The 26,495-nt window shown below is 38.0% G+C and overlaps 1 protein-coding gene across 4 annotated transcripts in view; it reads left to right on the top strand.

Annotated features, from left to right (window-relative positions):
- The window catches only part of myripb (myosin VIIA and Rab interacting protein b), a 226,526-nt gene that overhangs the window by 15,087 nt on the left and 184,944 nt on the right, over window positions 1-26,495 (top strand). For all 4 annotated transcript variants that reach the window (XM_057824332.1, XM_057824331.1, XM_057824333.1 and 1 more), the window contains exon 2: window positions 6,171-6,391. In XM_057824332.1, the coding sequence (XP_057680315.1) occupies window positions 6,282-6,391 (110 nt within the window). In that variant the 5' untranslated portion in view covers window positions 6,171-6,281. The remainder of the gene's footprint in view (window positions 1-6,170; window positions 6,392-26,495) is intronic.

Below are 26,495 nucleotides of genomic sequence, written 5' to 3'. Positions count from 1 at the left end.
TATCAGATCGGGACTGTATAGGCAGACTCTCATAATCAGGTGACTGACTCGGATGCAAAAATATGAGAATGAGACATCCATAGTATGGTGTTATAGTTAAGCTCAACTGTAGTGAAATAAACCTACTTGAAAACAATTGACATCCGATTATTTTTCAGGAAATGTTTGCTATCTTCCAAATTATAGTCAGTTTGCATCTCCACCATGTTTTGTCAGTTAAAGCAACACTAAGTAACTTATCAACCTTTATAAAGAATATTCATAACATTTGTCATAATTAGGGCTGTCAAAATTATCGCGTTAACGGGCGGTAATTAATTTTTAAAATTAGTCACGTTAAAATATTCGACGCAATTAACGCACATGCCCCACTCAAACAGATTAAAATGACAGCACAGGGAAATGTGTACTTGTTGTGTTTTTCGGAGTTTTGTCGCCCTCTGCTGGCGCTTGGGTCCGACTCATTTTATAGGGTTCAGCACCCATGAGCATTGTGTAATTATTGGCATCAACAATGGTGGGCTTCTAGTTTATTTTTTGATTGAAAATTTTACAAATTTGATTAAAACGAAAAGATTAAGAGGGGTTTTAATATAAAATTTCTATAACTTGTACTAACATTTATCTTTTAAGAACTACAAGTCTTTCTATCCATGGATCGCTTTATCAGAATGTTAATAATGGTAATGCCATCTTGTTGATTTATTGTTATAATAAACAAATACAGTTCTTATGTACCGTATGTTGAATGTATATATCCATCTTGTCTTATCTTTTCATTCCAACAATAATTTACAGTAAAATATGGCATATTTTATTGATGGTTTGAGTTGCGATTAATTGCGATTAATTAATTTTTAAGCTGTAATTAATTCGATTAAAAATTTTAATCATTTGACACCCCTGGTCATAATATGTTGACTGACAACTAGTTGAAAGACATCTCTGACATCTTGAGGCGGTCTGTATCGCTTTCACCAGGACTAATTAACCAAAAACTACAAATGTGTAGACTGTTTTACGGCATACGTCACTTCCCCCATTTATTATAAAGACAGAAGTTGATGCGAATGCTTTCGCGCAAATTCTGCAAGGATGGCAGAGCAACAAAAGAGACAAAAAGTTTTGTCTGGGGAGGGGAAAATAAGGGGAGGGTACCAGCCTATACAGAATGAACATTAGCCCGGCTTTGACTCGCTGGTGTGACAAACTGAACTCGCGGGTGGGGGCTAAGTCCCCCGTTGCTAACCGTCATATGCTATTACTTAGCCACAACTGGATTCATTACCTTATTAGGGTTAGGGTTGGCTCCGCATGCATATCAAAAGCTGCTGCCGCGCGGTACCTGCGCCGATAACGTCAGCACTCGTACATGTCACATTGGGCGTGCGCAGTGGTGCTACTAAACATTAAAAACCGCAAATATGGCGGAACATCGGCTTTAATTGACTGTTTCTATAATATTTTTAATGTAAATATGTTGAATGTTTCCATTTTTGTGCCGTTTTGAACAAAAGGAAATGCCATTGCTTGGAGTGGGCGGGCAATCCGGGCATGTTGTCTTCCGGGCTGAGGAGGTCAAAGTGCATCATTCGCTGTCACCTTGTAAATCTTCACTGCCCCCTACGGCCTGGCATGAATACTACATCGTTTTCATGCGGAATTGCGACATTGTTCAAATGGAGACGGAACCATATACCGTATTGGTTCAAATATAAGACGGCGTTTTTTTTTGCATTGAAATAAGACTGAAAAAGTGGGGGTTGTCTTATATTCGCAGTCTAGACGCTAGATGGCGCCAGATATCATTGAAGCGATGTTCTGTCATGACAGATCTCAGCTACTCTCAAGTTTAACCGGTTTGCATTATTTTATTGCAATGTTTTTCCTTATTCAGATTTGTTTCAAGACTACAGTTAGTTACACGTCACTTTGATGGTTAACCCTTTAACACCGAACGTGGCGGCAGCGACGCGTTCACACATATCGTCTTTGAAGCTTCGTCACGCTGTAATTACGTCACCCACATGCCGCTGGTTGGTCTCGTTTGAAAGTGTGGTAGTTGATGTCCACACCAGTATTTATTTGAAGTCAATCGGCCAAGAAAAACGGGAGATAATGTCATTTGAGTTTTATAGTTTTATTGGGCTCATAAATATGCATTAAAACGCTGCATGGACCATGTATCCATCTCCATATTTCTATCATTTCTTGTCCTTTTTCGAAACCGAAAGCAGCACAAAAGACTACATATCCCAAGAGCCGTTGTACGGTCAAGAAGGACGAACCGAATGTGATCATTTTTGATAAATTTCCGAGCGAGGCGCCAACTATTGAAAGGGAGGCATGCGAAGCAAGCAACGGCCGGTTGGTTTGAGTGAGCGACTTTGAAACGTGCAGAATGAATCTAAAACTACATTTGGCGCAAGCTAATGCATTATTTCATTAACTCAAGGAAGAAGATGAGGCGTATTTGTCGTTGTTTTCTTGGGATGAGTCGGCGTCTCGGCGAGTAGAAGTGACAGCAGCGTGCAAACGGCTAAAGAGTAGGCTGTGTGACGTTGTGTGTGTGACACAGCTCCGTGACCTGTTCAAGAAGCAGCTTTATTGAGTGCGCAAAAAAAAAAAAAAAAATATTGGGTCGCGTGCCTCAAAAATTTGAATTGAACTGAACTACTTGTCAATATTTTTTAAAATACTTTTTTCCAATGTTATATATATTTTTTCTTCACTATAATCTTTTCAATTTTTATGTAGATGTGTGTTCAAGAAACTTGATTGCATGTACGTATATACTTTAGATAAGGTGATGGGTACTAACTTCACAAAGAGATATCCTCCAAACCCTTTTTGTGTTAGATGATATATATAATTTTTTTCTCTCACTATTTTGTACAGTATATAACCTGTTTTGACCATAGTATGTGTAAAGGCCAAAAAACGCCTATGACCATACCGACTGGTTGTGTTGAATTGTCAAACATAAAACTATTCAATCTTATTTTTTTCTATTGAATGTTTATCCTAACAAGTTGAATAAAGAATATCATGCTTCAAAACGGTTGGTCGAGCATGTTTGGTTGTCAATAGGACATCAACATTACAAATTTTGAAAAAAGATTTTGGGATTTTTTTGGTCTTTTTTGGGTCCAAAATATGGATTATAATTGGTCAGAAAACAGAAAAAGAAAACAACAGTTTGGACATGAAGTTCAAGGTGTCCTGAAAAAAGGGACCCAACTTGGCCATTGTAAACAATTTTTTCTTTGAAATATAAAGGCAACATCAAATGCATGCAAATTCGGCCAAAATAGGCTTAGGTGTTAAAGGGTTAATGCAATTATTGCAATTTTGTTGTTTTATCACATTACATTGGTTTATTTACATTTCAAAACCCAGAAGCTATTCATTTACGAATGTGATTGCACTTAATATCTGAACATTTAAAATATGTAAATTTAAGATTTGAATAAGGCAAAACAACATGCTTTCTCTCAAATATATTGTTATAATCATTTGTTTCAGATGTACTGTAATTTTCTGTATAAAAATTTGGTGTTCAAAAAGTCTTTTTAAACTTGAGTTAAAAGAGGGGGGGTCGTCTTATAATCAGGGCCGTCTTATATTCGGGCCAATACGGTAAATGCAAACATGAAATTTTTCGTCTTCTCGGAGAGTCGCCATGTAAACGGCCCTGTAGTGTTCAGCTAAATCACAAGGGACCTCCTCGAATTCAGAACAATCAGACAGATTCTCCCATTCAAAAAGAATATTTTTTTATGCTATCATAGGGTGCAGAGACAGCTTTATTCTACAATTTACCCGCTTGTCTGCGTTTGTTCCCTGTGTACATGCACATGTCGCCGAGTGCGTAACAGTTGTGAAATATGACTGTGTCAGAGTTGGCCTTTTCCCGAAGCAAAGGGCAAAGTCTCTCATCACCGCGACTGAGCGAGACGCGTGCGTGAATGCCACCGTGACCGTCCTTATTTACACCGCTTGCTGCCTGATACCACCTATGCCGAGATGTCGCCGCTTTCATCAGCTGACAATGTGACAAAAGCTCTCTCACTCCTTACGTGTGCATGTCTTTGCGGGTTTGTCATTATGTTAATACAGACACATGACTCACACAAGCGTGTAATCTGTTAGGCTGAAATAGGATGATGGCTTGAGAAACAATATTTAGAGATGCTTTCTCTGCAAAATGACACCACTTGGTCAATTCAAAGCAATTTGACTACAGTGCCGAGATGCTCCGCACAGTCCATTAGAGGCTAATAGCTTAATAGAAAATGAGTAGAGTTTGGAAGCTTTCAAAGCTGAAAAACACAGTTAAGTCAACTCGTATTTTTAATGTCTATTGAGGTGGACAAAGTTGGCGTTTGGTGTCCTCTGAGATGGGACAACTCAAGGAATGATTGATATATGATTGTAAGGGAAGCACTTAGTCGATGAAGCTATCGGCACAATAATAGATCAAGCATAATTGTCTGGCCTTCTGAGTCATCATCACTCTGCAAGTGCACTCCCATCTTGTTTGGACACTGTGGTTAATGGACCTTCTACTTCTGGCCATGGACTCATCCGTCTCTTTGTTCGTTTTCTGGGTGTGTGTGGTCATCCTTCTTTCACTTCTTCCCTTTCCTTAAATCCTTCTACCCACCAACCTGGGAAATAACTCAACAGGCAGAACATTTCAACGAAATCGATGCAAGTGCAACATCAAAAATTGTCCCCTTTACAAAGAATGTAGTCTCTTGTCTGTTAAAATCAATAAGAAGCACAAAGAGAGAAAGAAATGATTAGATATTTAACAAGATTTATGATGGATATGCATCTGCATGATGCACACGAACTAATAAAACTGTAGTGTAGAACACTAAACTCAAAGTGATGATAATGAAAAACTCACAAATATACAGGTAGTGCCTGGGTTGCGAACGAGTTCCATTCCTAGGCTGGCACCCTTACCTGGATTTCCGCTTACATCGGAATTAACCCCGTAAATACCCCTAAATACCTCCTAAATCTCAAAATAACTATCCAAAAACATTTACCGTAATTTCCGGACTATAAAGCGCATCTGACTATAAGCCGCCACCCACCAAATTTGACCAAAAAAAACCTGCATTTGTTCATAGATAAGCCGCACCGGACTACAAGCCGCAGTCCTCACTTTATTATGGGATATGTACACCAAAAGATATTAACCAGCAACACTTTATTGGACTGCGGCATCATAAGACAGTCATAAGACCGCTATTATCATGACATGACACTGTCATTTGCCAGATGACACTTAATGACATCTGTCGTAAGCATTCATTAATGCCCATGACAGTGTCGTGTCATAATTTTGACAGTCTTATGAAAGACTTATGACGCCGTTCTCAAATAAGGTATTCACTATTAACCCAAATTAATCAATAAATAAGCCACACTGGACTATAAGCAGTGAGCTAAGGTATAATCTTTTCTCTCTGTCTCTCTGTCTCTCTGTCTCTGTCTCTGTTTGTCTCTGTCTCTCTCTAAGTCTCTTTCACTTGGCGAGGATAACTTGCAAAGCAAAATCCGCTAGCTTAAATCCTATAAAATGATGAAAAATGTTTTTTTTTTTGTTTTTTTTTTTGACAATGCTGACAAATTGGTCAAACACATATTGCTAAATATACTTCTAAATGAAATAATAAATGCATAAACAAGCTAAAAAAAACAAAAAAACATACCTATTAGTCTTAACAGGGAGCAGCTGGATTCAGCCATGTTAAGTTATGGCGTATTCTCTGTTGCCACTAGAGGGCAGTTTATCCACCCAATCATTCAATTAAATGCATCACTTTCAAAACAAACCATTACAACGTCACTCTATTTAAACAAATCCTTGAATCAGCAAAATTTGATTTAAAGCTTTTCTTCAAATTACTCGAAAGAAAAAAAAACACAACAACAAAATGGCAGACGAAATAAGTCGAAATCAAGTTTGGTACGCTGTAATTTAGGGGATTACCTACATAATATTAGATGAAACATTTATTCTATCAAGTTGTCAGCTCACACAAGGTATTGATATGTATTGATGTGTAAAAAAAGTGGAAGTGTATTTCAAAGAATTGCTCTTTTCATATATTTAACAAATTCAAACCAATTTTTTTTTTGTCTCTCTCCAGGGTTGTACCAGCCGACAGTATCGTAGTGCCTCTCCTCCTCTTCCCTATCCCTTCCATCACCATCACCCTGTGTTGGCCCAGTAGCAGTCGAGTGTGGCAGGCCCAGGAAAGATGGGCCGGAGGCTGGACTTGTCTGGCTTGACGGACGACGAGGCCGAACACGTCCTAAAAGTTGTCCAACGGGACATGAAGCTAAGGAAGAAGGAGGAGGTTCGGCTCAGGTAAGGATAGTAAAATCCCTTTCAAGCTTCTTTTGAAAAGCAGTGAAAACTTCAAAATTTCACGTTATTTCATCACATATCAGAAATAAAATGGGCACACATCTACTATTTCACATAAGATGCTCAAATTCATCAGAATGTTCCTCGTGCCATTCTTTAACAATTGTGTTTAATGATTATGATGCCAAAACTTTAGGTGTTTCCGTTGTTTTGTCCAACCCCTGTACATGCGTATTTAGTGTTTTCTAAGTTATTTTGTTGTTGCAGTTTCTTATTAACGTCAGCACAGAAGGTAACCAATATATTTTTGTTTTTTCATATCCCTCGTCTTGAGTAGGGACCAGAATTGGCCTGTTTTCAAGTTTTCATATGTAAAAATCAATGGTACTTTTGACATGCACAAACTTAAAAACGGGTCATTCTTGACTCGACAACGACATACAGCTAAGGTTTAGTATTTTCATACTAAATTAAAGCAACACTAGGCAACCTTTCAACCTTTATTAAATATGTTCGTGACATTTGTAGTGTCGACTGACAACTAGTTGAATGACACCTCTTTTATATCTTTAGGGGTCTGTATCACGTTCACTGGCACTAATTAAGTTTGAGGAGGGTGGCAGGAACCCTGCCACACAAAAAAAAAAAAACTACAAATGACTGCTTTACGGGTTACGTCACTTCCTTTCTTTCATTATACACAAGGAAGTCAATACTAACCCTTTCGCGCGAATTCTGCACAGGTGGCAGAGCCACAAAAGAGACAAAATGTTTTGTCCGAGAAGGAAAAAAGGGAAGCTACCAGTATAAAAGTATACTCAAGAATAAACATTGGCCCGGCTTTCTTTTGCTGGTGTGACAGCCCCTCCTCCCACTCAACCGAACTGTGGGTGGTTAGCCACACTAAGCCACACAGTTGCTAACCGTCATATGCTATTGTTTAGCCACAACTGGATTCATTACCTTATTACTATTCATCCTTCACACAGCCGCTGAAAACAGAAATTTCGTTTAATCCTTCTGCAGTTGAAAGGGAGATCATGATTTTACAACACTGTGCAGGTGTGTCTTCCTTAAGGCAAAACACTACCGCTTTTGTCCACCGGCGTCCCTAAAAACGACCGGAACTGAAAAGTTACCTATGTTGCTTAAAATCACAATCAAATTTGATGTACAGGCAAAAATATGGACAGATTTCTGACACAATAGAGAGATGTGTTAGAACAATATAAACAGAAACAACAAATACTCATCATGACAGTGACCTGAATATTAAATATAATAATATTGACGTAACTGATTATTAGCAACGTCATAAAAATAATACATTTGTTGTCGTTGTTGCAGTGCCTAGTGGGCCGTTTTGTCTCGTCGGCTGTCAGATTGGTTGGCACAATTATCCATTGTTTTCCCAGTGTCTTAATTGACATATGAGGAATGGTTGGACCCTAGCATCACTCTTGTTTTTTGCTCCTTATGTCAGGCAGGATTCCGAGGGAGGGTTCCCTTTTGACAGCCCCCCTACATCCCTCATAGGGATTTCTGCCAAATATGCGGTCATTAGTGGGTGTCTCCATGCAATGTCTCAGCAGCTCTGTGGGGGTGGTTAAGCATTAAACAGGCTATATTGTCACAAGCAACTCCAAAGTGTAATTTGCAGTTCTCAAGTTTTGGTTGGACACTATAATTTTCCTAAACTCAAATATGTTCCCTTGACTACCAAGCAGACCCCAGCATCAGCTAATCCATTTTGGAAATTTAGTGTCTTTTTCTCAAGATTTGGATGCTGTTCATCAGTGCAGTTTCGTGCTTTTTGGGGAACTGATTTGAAGAGCTAAAAGCACGACACAACAGAGAAACCACAGAGAAGCCGCCACTGCTTAAACTCTAACTCGTTTTCCCAGAATCAGATTCAAAGTTAAGATGCTTTCCTGCAAAATTGCTGGCGTGTAAATGCTCCCATCCTGCAATTTTGGTCCTTTTACTTGGTACAGTTGATGCATTCAGACAAGTGGTTTCACCTGGTAATATTGTAAATGGGACTTCTTGTAAGAAAAGAAAAAAATGAAGATAATTTGGAAGCAGTACATGTTGTAGAAAATTAGCGGTGAGAACCTCACGATACAATTTAGCGCTGCAGCTATAGATTATTTAGGTAATCAATGAATCTATCAATGAGTTGGTGTAATCGAATTACGAACATTTAATGCATTGCGGAATAAATTTTAGGATCTAAGTACAACAAAACAACAATTGGCTTACTTGCATAGCAAAGGTCCGCTAGCTTAAATGCTATAAAATACTAACTTTTTTTTTTAAATGCTCTTAACAAATTGTTCAAACATATATTACCACAAAAAACTGTTAAACAAATTCATAAACAAACATTTGCTCAACCAAAAACCTACAGCCTTATTTTGGTCTTAACAGGGAGCAGCTGAATTCAGCCATGTTAGACAAGTTATGGCATATTCTCTGTTGCCACGAGAAGGTAGTGAAGGTAGGTAGTGTATCCACCCATATGAAACACTTTCAAAACAAACCATTACATCGTCACTCTAATGAAACGAAAAAAGCTTTTGTCTAATCAAATTACTCGAGTTAATCGATTAATCGTTGCAGCACTAATACGATTTGCAATACAAGTCTCACGATATGGTAATATAAAAATGTATCGATACATGGATAAGGAAATCATTCTACAAAACAACTTTATCACTAGTAGATGTCCAACCTGTTTAGTGCTGCAACGATTAATCGATTAACTCAAGTATTCGATTAGAAAAAAATATTTGAATTAAATTTTGTTGCTTCGAGTATTCGTTTGATTAAAGTGGCGTTGTAATGGTTTATTTTCAAAGTGTTTACATTTAGTTGTATTAATTAGGGTGGATACACTGCCCTCTGGTCTGCCTCATTTCACATGGCTGGATCCAACTGCTCCCTGTTAAGACCAATGTAAGCTAAGTTTTTGTTTGAGCTAATGTTTTTTAATGCATTCGTAGTTTAGTTTGTAGGTATATTTAGCCATTTTTGTGGGAATATGAGTGTGAACCACTTGTTGAGAGCATTGTAAAAAACAAAACAAAAAAACTAGCATTTTATAGCATTTAAGCTAGCGGATGTTTGCTATGTAAATTAGCCAATTGTTCTTTTGTTGTTCATCGAGCCTCATTTATTTATACCGTTTGAGGCTCAGCTCAGGTACTCTAATTTTTCATGTTCCTTATCCGATTACTCGATTATTCGAAGTAACTAGTTCATCGATTAATCGACTACTAAAATAATCCATAGCTGCAGCCCTAAATCTGTTTGAAGTGGAAGGGTGGCAGCGAATAAATGGTCACTTCAAACGGATTGGACATCTATGGCTGTCAGTTCATTTTGGGGCGTTTACAGGGCACTTCCTGGTAATTTTGGGTTACTGAATAGGAAGAAGAAGGAAGTAGGAGCTTGACAAAATATCGGAATGGTAATATATCGTGATACTTTATATCTGAAAAGGTTATCGATATGCTCATGCCAAGTATCGATATATTGTTTGAGAAAGGTGCCAATGTTTAAAATAAGGGGGGAAAAAAAACGTAATGTTCCAAACTCCATAGCAGCCATTGAGGGCACTAGAAGCCCAATCCATTTAGACTAACGTTCATTCGAAACCAGAATGTTCGCAGCCAGTCTTTCCGATTTCTGGGGCGTTTACAGGTCACTTTTTGTTCATTTGGGGCAATTCCCGGGTCACTTCTATTCTGTAACGCAAAATCAACAAGAAATGACACGTAAATGTCCCCAAATTAACAGGAAGTGACGAAAAATCAACAGCGAATGACCTAAAATGCCCCCGAATTACTCATTGCTTTCTGTTGCCCGCCGTTTGAAGTAGGAGGGATGGCAGCGAATAAACTTTAATTTGTCCACCCTTCCAGTTCAAATGGATAACACGTCTACTCGTAAGGATGAAAATAGTTTTTTTTTTTTTTTGTTCATTAGTTGTTTTGTAGAATATCCTAGATTGAGTTCAAGTCCAATGTATCGATAATCGCTGCTTCACCATATCGTGAGATAATCGTTAACTTGAGCTTTGTATCGCAAATTGTATTGTATCATATCGTGAGGTACCAACAGGCTCAGGGCTGCAGCTATCATTTATTTTAGTTGTCGATTAATCGAGGAACTAGTTAGTTCAATAATCGAGTAATCGGATAAGGAACATTAAAAAATTAAACTACCTGGGCAGAGCTTCAAACGCTATGAAACTATAAATAAATGAGGATCTAAGTACAACAAAAGAACAATTTGCTAACCTACATCGCAAAAGTCTGCTAGCTTAAATGCTATAAAATGCTTTTTTTTTTTTTTTTTTAAACAATGCTCTTAACAATGGTTCAAACACACATTCCCACAAAAAAACCTATAAACTAAATTACGAATGCATTAAAAAAATATGAGCTCAAACAAAAATTTAGCTTATGTTGGTCTTAACAAGGAGCAGATGGATTCAGCCATGTGAAATGAGTTATACCATATTCACTGTTGCAACTAGAGGGCAGTGTATCCACCCAAATCAATAAAACTAAATGGGAACACTTTCAAAACAAACCATAACAACGCTGAGTTATACTCCCGCGTTGCGGTGACAGCGCAGCGACTACGGCAGCATTCGACATTCGATAGTTCTGCGGTGAGGGAACGCGTTGCTCTGTAATTCACCGCCAAGCCACTAGAGGGATGTGGCGTTATGTTTGTACGGTTTTGGGGCATGCTTGTTGACTTCCGCTAGTCGGAGAAAAAATAAACAATGCAAGATGGAACTCTTGAAAGTAAATATTCTGCTCATCAACACTGAATAAATATTGAACATACAAATGTTGAGGGGCAGGCGACGCAGAAGACGGTTTCGAGGCGGTCTGGCCGACTTTTGATGCCGCACCGAGAGTTTTAGACTCGGGTGCAGAGAGCTAGCTGTGGCGGCTAGCTTCAAACTGGCGTCGAGCACTGCGTTCAAGGTCTGCAAAGCCCTCCAGCCCGATTTGTTTGCCGTGTCCTACAACCAGCCAGTGGGAAGCCATAGCAGATTTCTGGCGTCTATGGAACTTCCCAAACTGCGTTGGGAGCCTTGAATTTAACGTTATCATAAAAAGCACCGAGGCACTCACAATCAGTGATGATGTATCGTGTGTGAACTGTCTGTTATTGAAGATTAAAGATCAAAACAAGTCTTTTGACACCAAATCGTTGCTTTATTCTTCATATACTTGAAGTGTGACACATAAATAAGTCACAGACTCACAGCAAACATATGTACACAATAAATGAAGAAGTGCACCGACCAAAAATACGACATAAAGTGATAAAAAGTTGGCAGTTTTTGGCCGACTGGGTCACCGCTTCGTGTGGCCACTCGATTCCGAACACACACGTCCCAGTGGTTCTTCCATTTTTTTTTTTTTTTCTTCTTCAATCGCCGACCTTGCCATTTGGCAATCACAATAATGTCTTGACGAGACTTGCTCTTCGATGTGTAGAAAATAATGTTTGATTCTATTCTCCAATGGCGGTGATTTCGCGCTAAACCAGAAACAACAGTCTGAGCGGACCAATCACAGTCCGTTTTCGCCATGTCATACACGTCTACGCGACGCGAAGGTTAGAAAATTTGAGAGGCGCGCGTCAGGCTACGGCGTAGGGTCGTAACTCGGGTTTTCCTTGACGGTGCAGGTCTGACGCGGAAGTATAACTCGGCTGAAAGCTGCCTAATTTAATTTAAATCTTTTGATTCAAATCTTTTTTCTAATCGAATTACTCGAGTTAATCGATTAATCGTTGCAGGACTAAACAGGTTCCCACCCCTAATAGGAAGTGACACAAAATGAAAAGGAAGTAACCTGTAAAACTTTCTTAATTGAAACGATAGCCGTTTGGGCTACAAAGTATTGCGATATATCACCTTTTTGATATAGTGTCTCACCCTAATAAAAAGCTGTTTGTTACAGTATGTGCTTGAGGGTTTCAGCAGGTATTTAGCTCCCTTTGGGCTTCTCTTCTCCTTGCATGGCTGATATTTGCTTTTCTTGCCTGAATAAAGTCAGCCCTGCAGAGTTGTCAATTACCCAGTTGAAGGATTCATGGAAAAGTAAATAAGCCTCAGCCAAGGGTTTTAATGCTCCATTTTATTTCCCCCATGCGGCATTATAAGAAATGAAACACTTGGCTTACACGACCCCCTTTTGCACAAAAACAGTCGTAATGAATATGTATTGTAAATACCTTGATGCACACAGCTATATCATGTGACGATGACATGACAACTGAGCATGACTGTTGAATAATTTATGATGAAATTACTCTCGGAAGGCTTTTACATGAAATTGCTTTTCCTTTGCAAATATAAAAAGTAGACTAATACCGTAGGTGTAATTTCATTTGTTTGTGTCGTTGGAATTTACATTTAGAGGCATAACAATAGTAAACATGGTCGTAGCTAAAAAGGTGAATAGCTATGCTAACTTATGTCGTGAGTTATGACATCCATTGGCGTTTGCTGACTTGTTGCCATGGTTATAGGTAATTAGCGTTGTTTAGTTAGCCCACTGACCAACCTGACTTCTTCTCCACTCACTTTCTCGCTATTTATAGATATATCCAATTGCAGTGAATGTGATTTTTATGACTCCTAAACAGAGGTGGGCTGAGTAGCCAAAAGTCTTACTTAAGTAAGAGTAGCGTTACTTCTAGTGCTGCAACGATTGATCGACTAACCCGAGTATTCGATTAGAAAAAAAGATTCGAAATAAAATTTGCTGCTTCGAGTATTCGTTTAATTAATGTGACGTTGTAATGGTTTGTTTTTGAAAGTGTTTGCATTTAGTAAAATTAATTTGGGTGGATACACTGCCCTCATTTTACATGGCCAAATCAGGCTGCTCCCTGTTAAGACCAACATAATCTAGGTTTTTGTTTGAGCTAATGTTTTTTTTTCATGCATTTTGAATTTAGTTTAAAGGTATATTTAGCCAATTTTTGTGGGAATATGTGTCTGAACCATTTGTTAAGAGCATTGTAAAAAGAAATACACTAACAAAAAAAAAAAAAAAAAAGTATTTTGTAGCATTTAAGCTAGCGGACTTTTGCTATTCAAGTTAGCCAATTGCTCTTTTGTTGTACATAGATCCTTTTTTAAATACCGTTCGAGGCTCAGCTCAGGTATTCAAATTTTTTTTGGTTTATCCGATTACTTGATTATTCGAGCTAACTACTTCATTGGTTAATCGACTACTAAAATAATCGATAGCTGCAGCCCTAGTTACTTCAAAATATTACTCAAGTAAAAGTCGTCATCCAAAAACTGTACTCAAGAAAAAGTTAAATAGTATTTGGTGAAAAAAAAAACTTAAGTAATGAGTAACATTGTGAGTAGCTGCTTACGATGTTCGATTTTTAAAAAATTTTTTTCCTTTTTAAACAATTGTATTTTTTTTTCTCAGCAAAGTTATCTATATGAACTTTTATTATTATACTGCATCATTCGTCCAAAAAGCATGAATGCCCTCTAGTGGAGGAAATAGCTCCTAGTTTGAATAGTGAGCCCTCGTTTTTTGTCGATAATTGAAATCTGCAAAGTAGAGGCGGAGCTTATTTACATTAATTGGTAAAGTATTTATTCAGATTTACCACTGGAAAGATATAGAACCCATAAGACATTTTCCCCCCAAAGTATAATTTAAATATAAACGTTTTACACAAGAATAACAATGCAAAATGCTTGTGTTTATTAAATGCTTCATTGAATGAGCCCACTCAAATCCGCCCACACTGCTCACTTACACACACATACAATGAGTCGCCACAGCACATTACCTAGCTAGTGTTTAACAAGCTCATACATTTGGCGCCTTTCAGGATGGGTGGTCCCAAACTTCTCTGGCAAGATCAAAGCTTCAGAGCTGTCACTCATCGTTAACTTTAACAAGCAGCTACGTGGTGAGCTCTATAAAATACTGTATTATTAATATTTTTTTTTTAATTGAAGAAAAAAAAATCTGCTCCGAGTAGTGAATATTTCCTTCACTTCATAATAATTCCTGTTATAAAACTAAAAGGATCATATCTCTGGTTTTCCGCGGTCAATCGGTGACAAATAAAAACTGGGAGAGAGGTTAATATCACCGCTTTCGAGTCATGTTGAGGGCAGCGCTTTATCATAAATATTAAACTTTTTACGGTGCTTTAAAGACGCCACGTGAGTTGAACAAGCAGACGTCATTATAGAACGGCAAGCTCGAGTCTGATTGGTATGATGGATTCATGTGATTATTGTTGTGACATCTCATTGGTGAAACTTGTAGAGCTACTGTTGTAACTGTGTAAAACTGGGTAAAATAAATAAATTGATAAAGTAAAATTTAATATGTAGAATAAAGAGAGAAAAATGTCATGAGGAGTCTCGCCCAAAGTAGCGGAGTCAGAGTAGCGTTTCTTCTTCACAAATCTACTCGAGTAAAAGTAAATGGTATGGTTTGGCAAAAGTACTCTTCGAAGTACATTTTTCTCAAAAAGTTAGTCAAGTACATATAATGAAGTAAATGTAACAAGTTACTACCGACCTCTGCTCCTAAAACACTTGAATGTAGGTAGTTTTAGGTTACATTTTGCTCAGGAAAAACAAATAACAGCCATTTAAAAGGGTGATAAATAGTTTACTTTCTTGTGGAAGTAGTACTTGGCAAACTTTTCTATTGATTGTAATTTTGTGGCACCGCTGACCAAGTGTCTGTGTGTCGTTCAGCCAATTAGAGCTGCTCAACCCCTGGCCATCACAGATTCTGTCATCAATTTGGAGAGGCTCATTAAAGAACAGCAGGTCGCTCGTAGGACAAGGCGTGAGACTGGTTAGCAAACAGATCCCCCGAAGGGGTGCGGGAGACTGACTGGAAAAACATTATCGATAGAAATAGTCGAGAAGTTGCCAGAAGCTGTTGGCGAGGTTCTACTCCAAAGGCATATTTGTAATCTTTAAACCTGCCCCCAAACTCATTTTGGTCGCAACTTTCACATAACATTTTCTAAGAAGAACTTATATTCCGCTATAATAAGGAAAATTCACACTGACATTTCACTTCTTGTGTGCATGCTGTAACGATTTCAACAAAAATATTCTGATTAGAGTGTATCTGACCTTCCCTTCAGGGTCAGTATTAAAGGCTGACTGATATATCGGGCCGATATGTGGACTTTTTTCCAACATTGGCCAATTCCCAAAAATATTAGCCGATTAAAAAAAGGATTTTGATCAGGCATCTGTGTGGCCGCCGCTGACCGACTGTAGGACCCCGGAAGGACACCCTGCAGCAGCTCGAAGGCAGGCTGCTACAGGAAGCTTCAGGCTTATCTATTTTGTAAATATAAGATATTTTTTATCAAGAATATACAATGTTACTTTAGCCTTTTAAGGTGTTGACTGAAGGATCCTTACACTCTAAATGTAATTGTATGTAGCATTAACGCAGCATTAGCGTTAGCGTTAGCATGGCAAGCACACTCGCTCTCACTTGATTTCCTCTCATCGTGATGTCCAACTGGGTTTAATTATTTGAAAATAATGTACAGTTCTTGCTGAGTGTGTATACAAGTTACGACGTAATTGACTTTTTCGACTTTACGACGCCGGAGTCTCGTCGGCCATTTTGTCTCCGGCTACTTTGCGGTTTTTCACTTATCGAGGCGAGTTCTGGTCCACATTTACCGCGAAAAACGAGGGATCACTGTACAATGTGGTCACGGTGAATCATCCAAAATCTTTCCAAATAGCTATCAAGTCGTCTTAAGAAAAATTCCTTTTAAAAAAAAAAAAAAAAAAAAAATATATATATATATATATATATATATATATATTAGGGCTGCCAAAATTATCGCGTTAACCGGCGTTAATTAATTTTTTAATTAATCACGTTAAAATATTTGACGCAATTCACGCAGATGCCCCGCTCAGAGAGATTTAAATGACAGTACACAGTGAAACGCTCACTTGTTGTGTTTTATGGAGTTTTGCCGCCCTCTGCTGGCGCTTGGGTACGACTGATTTTATAGGCTTCAGCATCCATGAGCATTGTGTAAGTAATTATTGACATCAACAATGGCGGGCTACTAGTTTATTTTTTGATTGAAAATTTTACAAATTTTATTAAAACGAAAACATTAAGAGGGGTTTTAATATAAAATTTCTCTGACTTGTTCTAACATTTTTCTTTAAGGAACTACAAGTCTTTCTATCCATGGATCGCTTTAACAGAATGTTAATAATGTTAATGCCATCTTGTTGATTTATTGTTATAATAAACAAATAGTCCTTATGTACAGTATGTTGAATGTATACTGTATATCCATCTTGTCTCTTATCTTTCCATTCCAACAATAATTTACGGAAAAATATGGCATATTTTATAGATGGTTTGAATTGCGATTAATTACGATTAATTAATTTTTAAGCTGTAATTAACTCGATTAAAAATTTTAATCGTTTGACAGCCCTAATATATATATTTTAAAATCGCAATGTATCGCAAACCCCCCGAAAATCTCAATAGTTTTTTTCCCAATATCATTCAGGCCTAAAACACGCTCATATTTTTTTATTATTTCCATCCTCATATCCATGCTAAGTGTCACATTTTTCCTTGTTTCACCACCTGCACTAACCTTCATGGAAGCTGTGTTGATTTCTTTCACAAGAAAATCCGCCGTGCGTCCCTCTGCGGCGCTGACATGTCGTTGTATTTCAAATACGTCGTCAGATGTAGATACAAATGGCGAGTCAAATTTTACGTCGGATGTTGAAAAGATCGCGTGTCGAAGCGATCGTATGTCGAGGTACCACTGTAGAATACTTTTGGACTTTTTGGATAGTTTTTTTTTAGGGTACTTAAAGGGTTCATTCTGACTTATGCGGAAATTCGCCACCAGCGTACAAACGGAACCCGTTCGTAAACCGGGGACAACCTGTAATCATGAAAAGACGAGCTGCGTTTGTTGGTTTGGTAGCATTGTGAATTTAAAGCTGTTGAAGCTAATTTTATCAATATTGCCTTTCATAATCTACATACTTTCAAATATCGGCTTACAAAATCAGCTTTGGATATCGGCAATCGGTTGAAAACGTTTTGTGTTATCAGTATCGGCATTCGAAAATCCCGTATCGGTCGACCTCTACTCATTTTTAAATCCAGATGCTACGGTTGTTGCATGCTATAGCATTTTCATCCACATCTGCTGCCTTTATCAAACCATCTGTCGCTCAGTTTATTCCCAGACTGATCCAATGAACGTTGGATTTAAATTGGAGAAATACGTTTAAAGCATTTAGGGGTTAATCTGAGTCAGATTCATCCATTTAGGTTAAATATGACTCATACGTCCAAGGGTATTTATTTGCCTCAGTCTTCTTTCTTACATTTAGCTCTACTGAATGCATAAGCAGAAGGGTGGAACTAATGTACAGAGGCAAAGAAATAATGAAGTCAGGAAAGAATTACGGGTTCAATGTCACCGTGAAAGCAAAACAGCTGACCTTCAGTTAGCTTGCGCTATGTGCAAGACCATCTTTACTTCATGAAAGTTCTAATTTTTCCTGTTTAGTCTTTCTTGGATACAAAATACATTCTAAAGCCACTATACAGTGTATTTAAGAGCGCTGGAAAACTAGTTCAACATGGGAAATAGTCCAAAACTGTGACCGTTGAAGCATGCAAACACTCTTATGAGCGGCTAATCTCCCACTTATGTACACTAGACTCCATGTTCTTTCCATGTACTTTTATATAATCCAAGCTAGGATAGATCTGGTCTAGTTTCAGTTGTGAGCAAATGCTCACGATTTTCCATTAGCGGGGATTAGCTGCTGTTCTGGTTATTTGTCTGAGTCATGTTGATGTGGCTTGTTTTTAAGTGGAAGTGTGAATGATGTCATCGCATGTTTGTGTGCGTACACAAATTGCAAAATTGAGGCTGATTATCTCATTTTGAGATGTCCACTGGATGATCATTACCTGCCTTTTGGTAGTAATGTTAAATAAAGTCCTCTTGTTATTTTGATGCAGGATGTAGCATGTTAGCTAACAGGAAGATCAGCTGTAAAGCAATATAAATATGCGGATAGAAGTGTTTCAGCAAATGAGAAGATGATAAAATATCCATTTTAATCTGTAGAAAAAAAACACTAATGTCTGCGCATTAATTTACCAGGGCTGGCTGAGGTCGGCCCTATGGTTGCTTCAGACTGTGAGATTTCTAATTAGTGTTTGATACGGCTCCTACTTGATGATGTTTAATATAATTAAACTTAATTAGCTAATGGGAATAACGCTGCCACAGTAGTTATAACTAGGCATGCATGTGCATACTGTGTTCCGACACTCATATACGCAAACATGCTACGGCACTTATTAGCCTTAGGTTACCTTGCATTAACCACGTAAAAACAAAATATTTTTTATACAGGTAGTCCCCGGGTTACGGCGTACTCGACTAATGCATTTTCGATTGTATGACGCCGGAGTCTCGTCTGCCATTTTGTCTCCAGTCTTTTTTTTTTTTTTTTTTTGTCACACTACCTAATACGTTAGATCATATTATTATTTTTACTTTACTTTATTAACAAGACTTGTTCTGTCCTCACTAAACGTGAAGTTGTTCTTGACAGACAGCAAAAAAATCAACTGTGCTTTTTGAATCTTCCTACTTCCTTCACTTTTGACAATTTGGAAAGCTGAAACACACATATGTACTCGTCTGTTCAAAACGACACGCATTTTAAGAATAAAACACTTGACACAAAACGATTGGTTTTTAACTGAGTCACTTCCAGCCATTTTCACCGGTGCAACACCTTCGCTCCCGGCTGTTTTACTGGATTTTGACTGATTTTGCAAGGCTCACAGAAAATTCTGTTCTATTGCTACATAAACATGGAACCCACCAAAAGAAAGACTAGACTCTCTTCTTTCAGCAGGAAAAAAAAGTTAGTTCATATCTTTTTCCATTCTTTAGAAATCAGCATTAGAAAATAGCTTAGTTTGAGCAATTTTCCAATTTCTGATGAAAAAAGAAGAGAAATTGAGCTTTTTGTGAAAGCATACATTTCAAACATTGACTTTAACACAGCTATTTTTTGCTTTTGTGACATTCCAAACATCTGAATGTGTTCCTTCTGCAAAATAATATAAACAACAAGAAAAATAGAGCTTTTGATAGCAAAGTAACAATTTATATACACATAACTAAACTATTGAACTGAGAGATGACACTGTTGTGGCTGCGACAGCCGGGGTAAACTTTTCCCTCATCGCCGCCTGTCTCCTCAAGATGGATTTTAAAAAAAAATCTTTCTTTTGTGGTGACCACTGCCTCGTGGCGGAGTTGGCCTGGGGAGCTTCTGTGGGGCATGTTGTGTTCCTTGGGGAGAACCGTGCTCGTTTCCAGCTGAGTCGTGGTGGACGCGAGCGGCCGAGCTTGGCGGCGTGGGCTCTGCTCGGCGAGCAGCACGGACTCGACGGCATCGTCCGCTGCACTGGTGGTCCCAATCGTTCTGCTCGGTCGTCTAGCGCCTGGCATCCCGGGCGTCCTCCCGGTTGTTCTGCGCGGTCGTCCGCCACCTGGCATCCTGGACGTCCTCCTGGTCGTCCATTCGGTCGTCTTCTGCCGCCGCCCCGGCCGTTTGTTCCGTTGTATCGGGTTGCGGGTATTACCGAATGCGCTGCTGCCCTTCAGTGGCTAGTTTTTTTTTTTTGCTTTAAAATGCATTTTCAGCATTGTGCTTTGGAGAGAAGTTGCATAGGAACCTAGAGATGTCTCTTGTGGGAAAAAAAAACATAAAAGACGTGTAAATACATCTTTGGGACACTGAAACAATTAAAAATAGAATGTAATTATACATTTTTAGGAGCAAATGAGTTAAACTGTCCATCTATTCTGATCAATATGTACAGTGGTATGAAAAAGTATCTGAACCTTTTGGAATTTCTCACATTTCTGCATAAAATCACCATCAAATGAGAGCTGATCTTTGTCAAAATCACACAGATTAAAAAAACTGCTTCAACTAAAACCACCCATACATTTATAGGGTTCTATATTTTATTGATGATTGCATGCAAACAATGACAGGAGGGGAAAAAATAAGTGAGTGAACCCTCTGCCTAAGGAGACTTAGAGCAATTGAAACCCATTTTTACCAAACATTATAAGTCAGGTGTGTGCCCAATCACCGATGAGAAGATTAAAGCTGCCCTGCCCACTATAAAACACACACCTGATAATAATTGTCTTGATGAGAAGCATTGTCTGATGTGCACCATGCCTCGGTCAAAAGAGCTGTCTGAAGACCTGCGATCAAGGATTGTTGATTTGTATAAAGCTGGGAAAGAGTACAAAATCATGTATAAAAGTCTGGATGTTCATCAATCAATAGTCAGAGAAGTTGTCTACAAATGGAGAGATGACGCCAAGAGTTCAGTGCAGAATACTCAGAGAGGTAAAAAAGAACCATAGAGTGTCTGCTAAAGACTTACAGAAATCACTGGCACAGTCCAATATCATTGTGCACACATCAATTATATGTAAAACTATGGCCAAGAATGGTGTTCATGGGAGGACTCCACGGAGGAAGCCACTGCTGTCTAAAAAAACAAAACATTGTTGCTAGTTTATTGTTTGCAAAAAGGCACTTGGACACTCCACAGAAGTTTTGGCAAAATATTTTTTGGACTGATGAAACCAAAGTTGAATTGTTTGGGAGTAACACAATGTCATGTCAAAAATGGAACAGCTCACCAACATCAACACTTCATCCCCACCGCGAAGCATGGTGGAGGGAGCATCATGATTTGGGGGTGTTTTGCTTCCTCAGGGCCTGGACAACTTGCCATCATTAATGGAAGAATGAATTCAAAAGTATCAGGATGTTTTGCAGGAAAATCTGAGGCCATCTGTCAGACAGTTGAAGCTAAAAAAGAGGATGGATGCTGCAACAAGACAATGATCCAAAACACAGATGTAAATCAGCTTCAGAATGGTTTCAGAAGGACAAAATACACGTTCTGGAGTGGCCAGTCAAAGTCCAGACTTGAACCCCATTGAGTAGCTGTGACATGACCTAAAGACAGCGATTCATGCCTGACATCCCAGGAATCCGACTGAACTACAGCAGTTTTGTAGAGAAGAATGGGCCAAGATTAGTCCTGATCAATGTGCCAGACTGATTTGCTGCTACAGGAAGCATCTGGTTGAAGTTATTGCTGCCAAAGGGGGGGCTTACAAAATATTACATGTTATGGTTCACATACTCATTTTCCCCCTTGTGTGATTGTTTTGATGCTATCTTTATTAAAATATGAAAACCTATACATGTTTGGGTGGTTTTAGTTAAAGCAGACAGTTTTTCATCTGTGTGATTTTGACAAAGATCAGATCACATTTGATGATTTTATGCATAAATGTGAGAAATTCCAAAAGGTTCTGATACTTTTTCATAGCACTGTACATTTAGTCGATTAAATTAGCCTAATTTGCGACACAAAAGTCTGCTAGCTTAAATGCTTCAAAAGCTAACATATTTACAATTCTCATATTAAATCAGTCACACATAACTCCACAAACTGTAGCTTTAAGCCTAAAACAAATGTTAGCTGAAACAACTTACAGCCTTTTGTGGGCCAAACCAGAGCACAGCTATCCCTTATCCATGTAAGACATCTGAGTGCAACTGTATGGAAGCATTATTTAATGACTGTCCAGGAAGACCTAACGCTGCCACCAGGGGGCAGTGAATGTGCCACCATTAAACAAAATTAAATACTTTTTGGATAGTTATTTTGAAATTTTAAAGGGTTACATCACCAGCGTAGGAACGTAACTCGTTCGTAAACCGGGGACTATCTGTATTTTTATTGATGAAGTTACACAACAGTTGCGGGAGTGAGAATGGGAGCAAAACCCTCCTCTAGTGAAATATTTCCGGAGCCACACAGTGGTTTTTGGTGTGTGAGGGAGGAAGATTCTGCCTTCTGACCGTGACTAATCAGCTGCATGGTTGAGATGGTGGCATATAATCCCCTGGTGGCCCACAGATACTTGTTTTTTTGCTTTCTCAATGTAATATATAGACACAAAAGGTGTCTTAACAGTTACTTTGTCTACAAACAAAGCAGCACTGTTCCTTCTACAGAATAAGTGAGATACATTCCTGCCAACAGACCATAGTGTTATCTCCATGAAGCCCCTGAGCAATCGTCTGAGCTGTTACCTTTCTATTTGTTCAGGTCCCCGGTGATTACTTCCGCCACTGGCTAAATATCAAGTGCTGTATTTAGTCAGAGGGAAATAGCTGGTTGCAGTGCAGAGATGGTGCCCATCTTATCTGTTTGCCTCCCTTTGAATGTGTCATTTCTCCTTCTGACCTCTAGTTTATTTGCTTTAGTGTATTTAGTTTTTATTCATGGCCTCCTCCTTGTCTCATTAGCATCTAATGCTAATTTGGAGGACGTGGTCGACTTTCTTTTGGTCATAATTTGTACAAAGTAAAGCAGAAATGATGAGGAATTCAAGATGAAAATGTTATTGATAGCGAAAGGAGAAGAATATACATCCTTATCAGATAAAAGATGTTTGATCAACATTCCCCTGTCAATCTTATATCATTAAATCAACATCACTTTTGCACCCTCAATTAATGTTGTTACAACGTTGAAATCCTTACAAAACCTTAACGGCATTTTGATTATTATTAATAATAATAACGCTGAATCAATGTTATGTTTTCATTAGGGCTGTCAAACGATTAAAATGTTTAATCGAGTCAATTACAGCTTAAAAATTAATTAATCGTAATTAATCACAATTAATCGCAATTCAAACCATCTATATAATATGCCATATTTTTCTGTAAATTATTTTTGGAATGGAAATATAAGACACAAGATGGATATATATATTCAACATGCGGTACATAAGGACTGTATTTGTTTATTATAACAATAAATCAACAATATGGTATTAACATTATTAACATTCTGTTGAAGCGATCCATGGATAGAAAGACTTGTAGTTCTCAAAAGAAAAATGTTAGTACAAGTTATAGAAATTTTATATTAAAACCCCTGTTAATGTTTTCGTTTTAATAAAATTTGTAAAAATTTTCATTAAAAAAAATAAACTAGTAGCCCGCCATTGTTGATGTCAATAATTACACAATGCTCCTGGGTGCTGAAGCCTATAAAATCAGTCGCACCCAAGCGCCAGCAGAGGGCGGCAAAACTCCGCAAAACACAATTAACAAGTGGGCCTTTCACTCTTCTGTCATTTAAATCTGTCTGAGCTGGGCAAGTGCGTTAATTGCGTCAAATATTTTAACGTGATTAATTAAAAGAATTAATTACCGCTCGTTAACGCGATAATTTTGACAGCCCTAGTTTTCATTATAGGGCTGTCAAACGGTTAAAATTTTTAATCGAGTTAATCAAAGCTTAATTAATCTTAATTAATCGCAGTTCAAACCATCTCTAAAATATGCCGTATTTTTCTGTAAATTATTGTTGGAATGGAAAGATAAGACACAAGACGTGTATATACATTCAACATACTGTACATAAGTACTGTATTTGTTTATTATAACAATAAATCAACAAGATGGCATTAACATTATTAACATTTTTTCTGTTAAAGGGATCCACGCTCCACGGATAGAGTTGTAGTTCTTAAAAGATAAATGTTAGTACAAGTTATAATACTTTTATATTAAAACCCCTCTTAATGTTTTTGTTTTAATAAAATTTGTAAAATTTTCAATCAAAAAATAAACTAATAGCTTGCTATTGTTGACGTCGCCGAGCGGGACGTCACATGGGCTCCCTGCCGTTCTTCCACAGTGTCTTTGACTACGTAAGGTAGTGATTGAAATACACCACAAGGTGTCAATGGCGAGTTTTGAATTAACTTAAAAATCAAGCCAAATAGTGTGTTTTGTCCCTCGACTGACGCCGTAGTTCATGTTTGCTGGTCCATTCATTGTATTTCAAGTCATTTGAGTGCTGGCTTCACAACGTGCGAGACCTCTGATAGTTTGTATATTGTGACTAAATATTGCCATCCAATGTATTTGTTGAACTAAACAAAATGTTTGAATGGAGTTTGGCCAAAGTCTGAGTAGGTTTTATGTGTATTTTGCATAGCTATTTTGATTGGGAATGCCAGTTCTCTTTGCACTGCTGTTTAACTGTGTGAGAATGCAGATTTAAGCGCTTTTCTTTTTGTGAACATCATTCATTTTTATTTTTTTGGGAGATTATTTTTGTTGTGCTTTCACTAAATGATACTTATGTTTGTTGTGAAGGAATTGCCGAAGCTTATGCCAATAAACGGCGCGGTCCAATGAACGCCTGTGTCAACTCGCCTTTTGTAATATTCTGATATGGAATTATCCGAGGCACCCTGAAGTACACGCGGTGCCACTGTTGTTTACTCACATGATGCAGGAGTGAGTTTGCGTTACGGCCTGCCGAGAGCCGTAACCTGTGTTAGAGTTGAAGCTGAATGTGCTAATAAAGAAACAAAGTGCCAGCACGTCGCGTGTTGTATACCTTTGTTAAGAAAAAGCACAAAACAAGACCCCTTTCTTTGCCTCTTAGCTCTCAAGTGCGTCATTGTAATCTGTTTGAGGCAATGCATGAGCGGGTCATACCGCGCATGCGTTAAATGCGTCAAATATTTCAAAGTGAGTAATTTAAAAAATTAATTACCGCCCGTTAACGCAATATATATGACAGCGCTAGTTTTCAACCAAAACACCCGCTCATTCATAATTCAATGACTTTTATATCATATTTCCGGGTTAATCATAAATCAACTATTTATTAACATGAGTTCATCAACTATAAAACAATGTTAACCCAACCGTTGCCTGAATTACCATAGAAAATCGTTGTTTCAACGTCACTTGCCGTCGAAAATTTCGATGTCAACCATACTGATGATTTTGATGGAAAATCAACGTTTATCCTATGTCTGTCTGCTGTCTGGGCAGTTATGTGTGTATGGAGGTGCGTGCGTTTGTGAGTATGCACGTTTTTCTGTGGAGAAGTAGATTCTGATTTTTGCAGTTTGCAAGTTTTTCCAGTCAGTCACACCTTTGAATGTGGTACCCTGGTTCTGGCTCTGTTGTACGATTGTTCTGCAGTGGACAAACTGAAACTCCGCTCACCATTTTGGCGGTGCTTTCCAGCATTTCATGGTCCACATCTTCAATCCTTGGTTCTCGCTCAGTAGTTGTTGTCTCTTTTGAAAGTATATCCATCTTTATTCTTCTGTCCTCGGGTGGTTTTGGCTAAGCAAAGCAAATGACGGTCTCTAAGGCGCTTGTCACATCTGTTTGAAAATTAATTTTGATTATCTTATAAAAATCAGGGCTGTCAAACGATTGAAATTTTTAATCGAGTTAATCACAGGTTAAAAATTAACTAATCATAATTAAGCACACTTCAAACCATCTCTAAAATATGCCATATTTTTCAATAAATTATTGTTGGAATGGAAAGATAAGACAAGACTGATGTATACATTCAACATACTGTACATAAGTACTGTATTTGTTTATTGTGACAATAAATCCACAAGATGGCATCAACATTATAAACATTCTTTCTGTGAAAGGGATCCACAGATAGAAAGACTTGTAATTCTTAAAAGATAAATGTGAGTACAAGTTATAGTAATTTTGATAGTTTGTATATTGTGACTAAATATTGCCATCTAGTGTATTTGTTGCGCTAAACAAAAAGTTTGACCAAAGTCTGAGTATTATTTTGCATAGCTATTTTTGATTGGGAATGCCAGTTTTTTTTAGAGATAGGAATATTATTTTTGTTGTGCTTTCACTAAATGATACGGTAGTTTACTGTAGTAGATACTTAACTGTTTTTAACTGCCCAAATGCATAATGGGAAGTTGGGCAACCATGACTGTCAGTGGTGGCTGCAAATGGTGTATCTTCTCTGCGTTGTGTTCAATATAGGGTGTTAAGAAAAAGCCAATCTACTGTCATTCTTCCCCATGTCGCTTG

Source organism: Corythoichthys intestinalis, chromosome 20 (assembly GCF_030265065.1).
Source record: "Corythoichthys intestinalis isolate RoL2023-P3 chromosome 20, ASM3026506v1, whole genome shotgun sequence".
Lineage (NCBI taxonomy): Eukaryota > Metazoa > Chordata > Actinopteri > Syngnathiformes > Syngnathidae > Corythoichthys > Corythoichthys intestinalis.
This window is presented reverse-complemented; position numbering and strand designations above follow the sequence as displayed.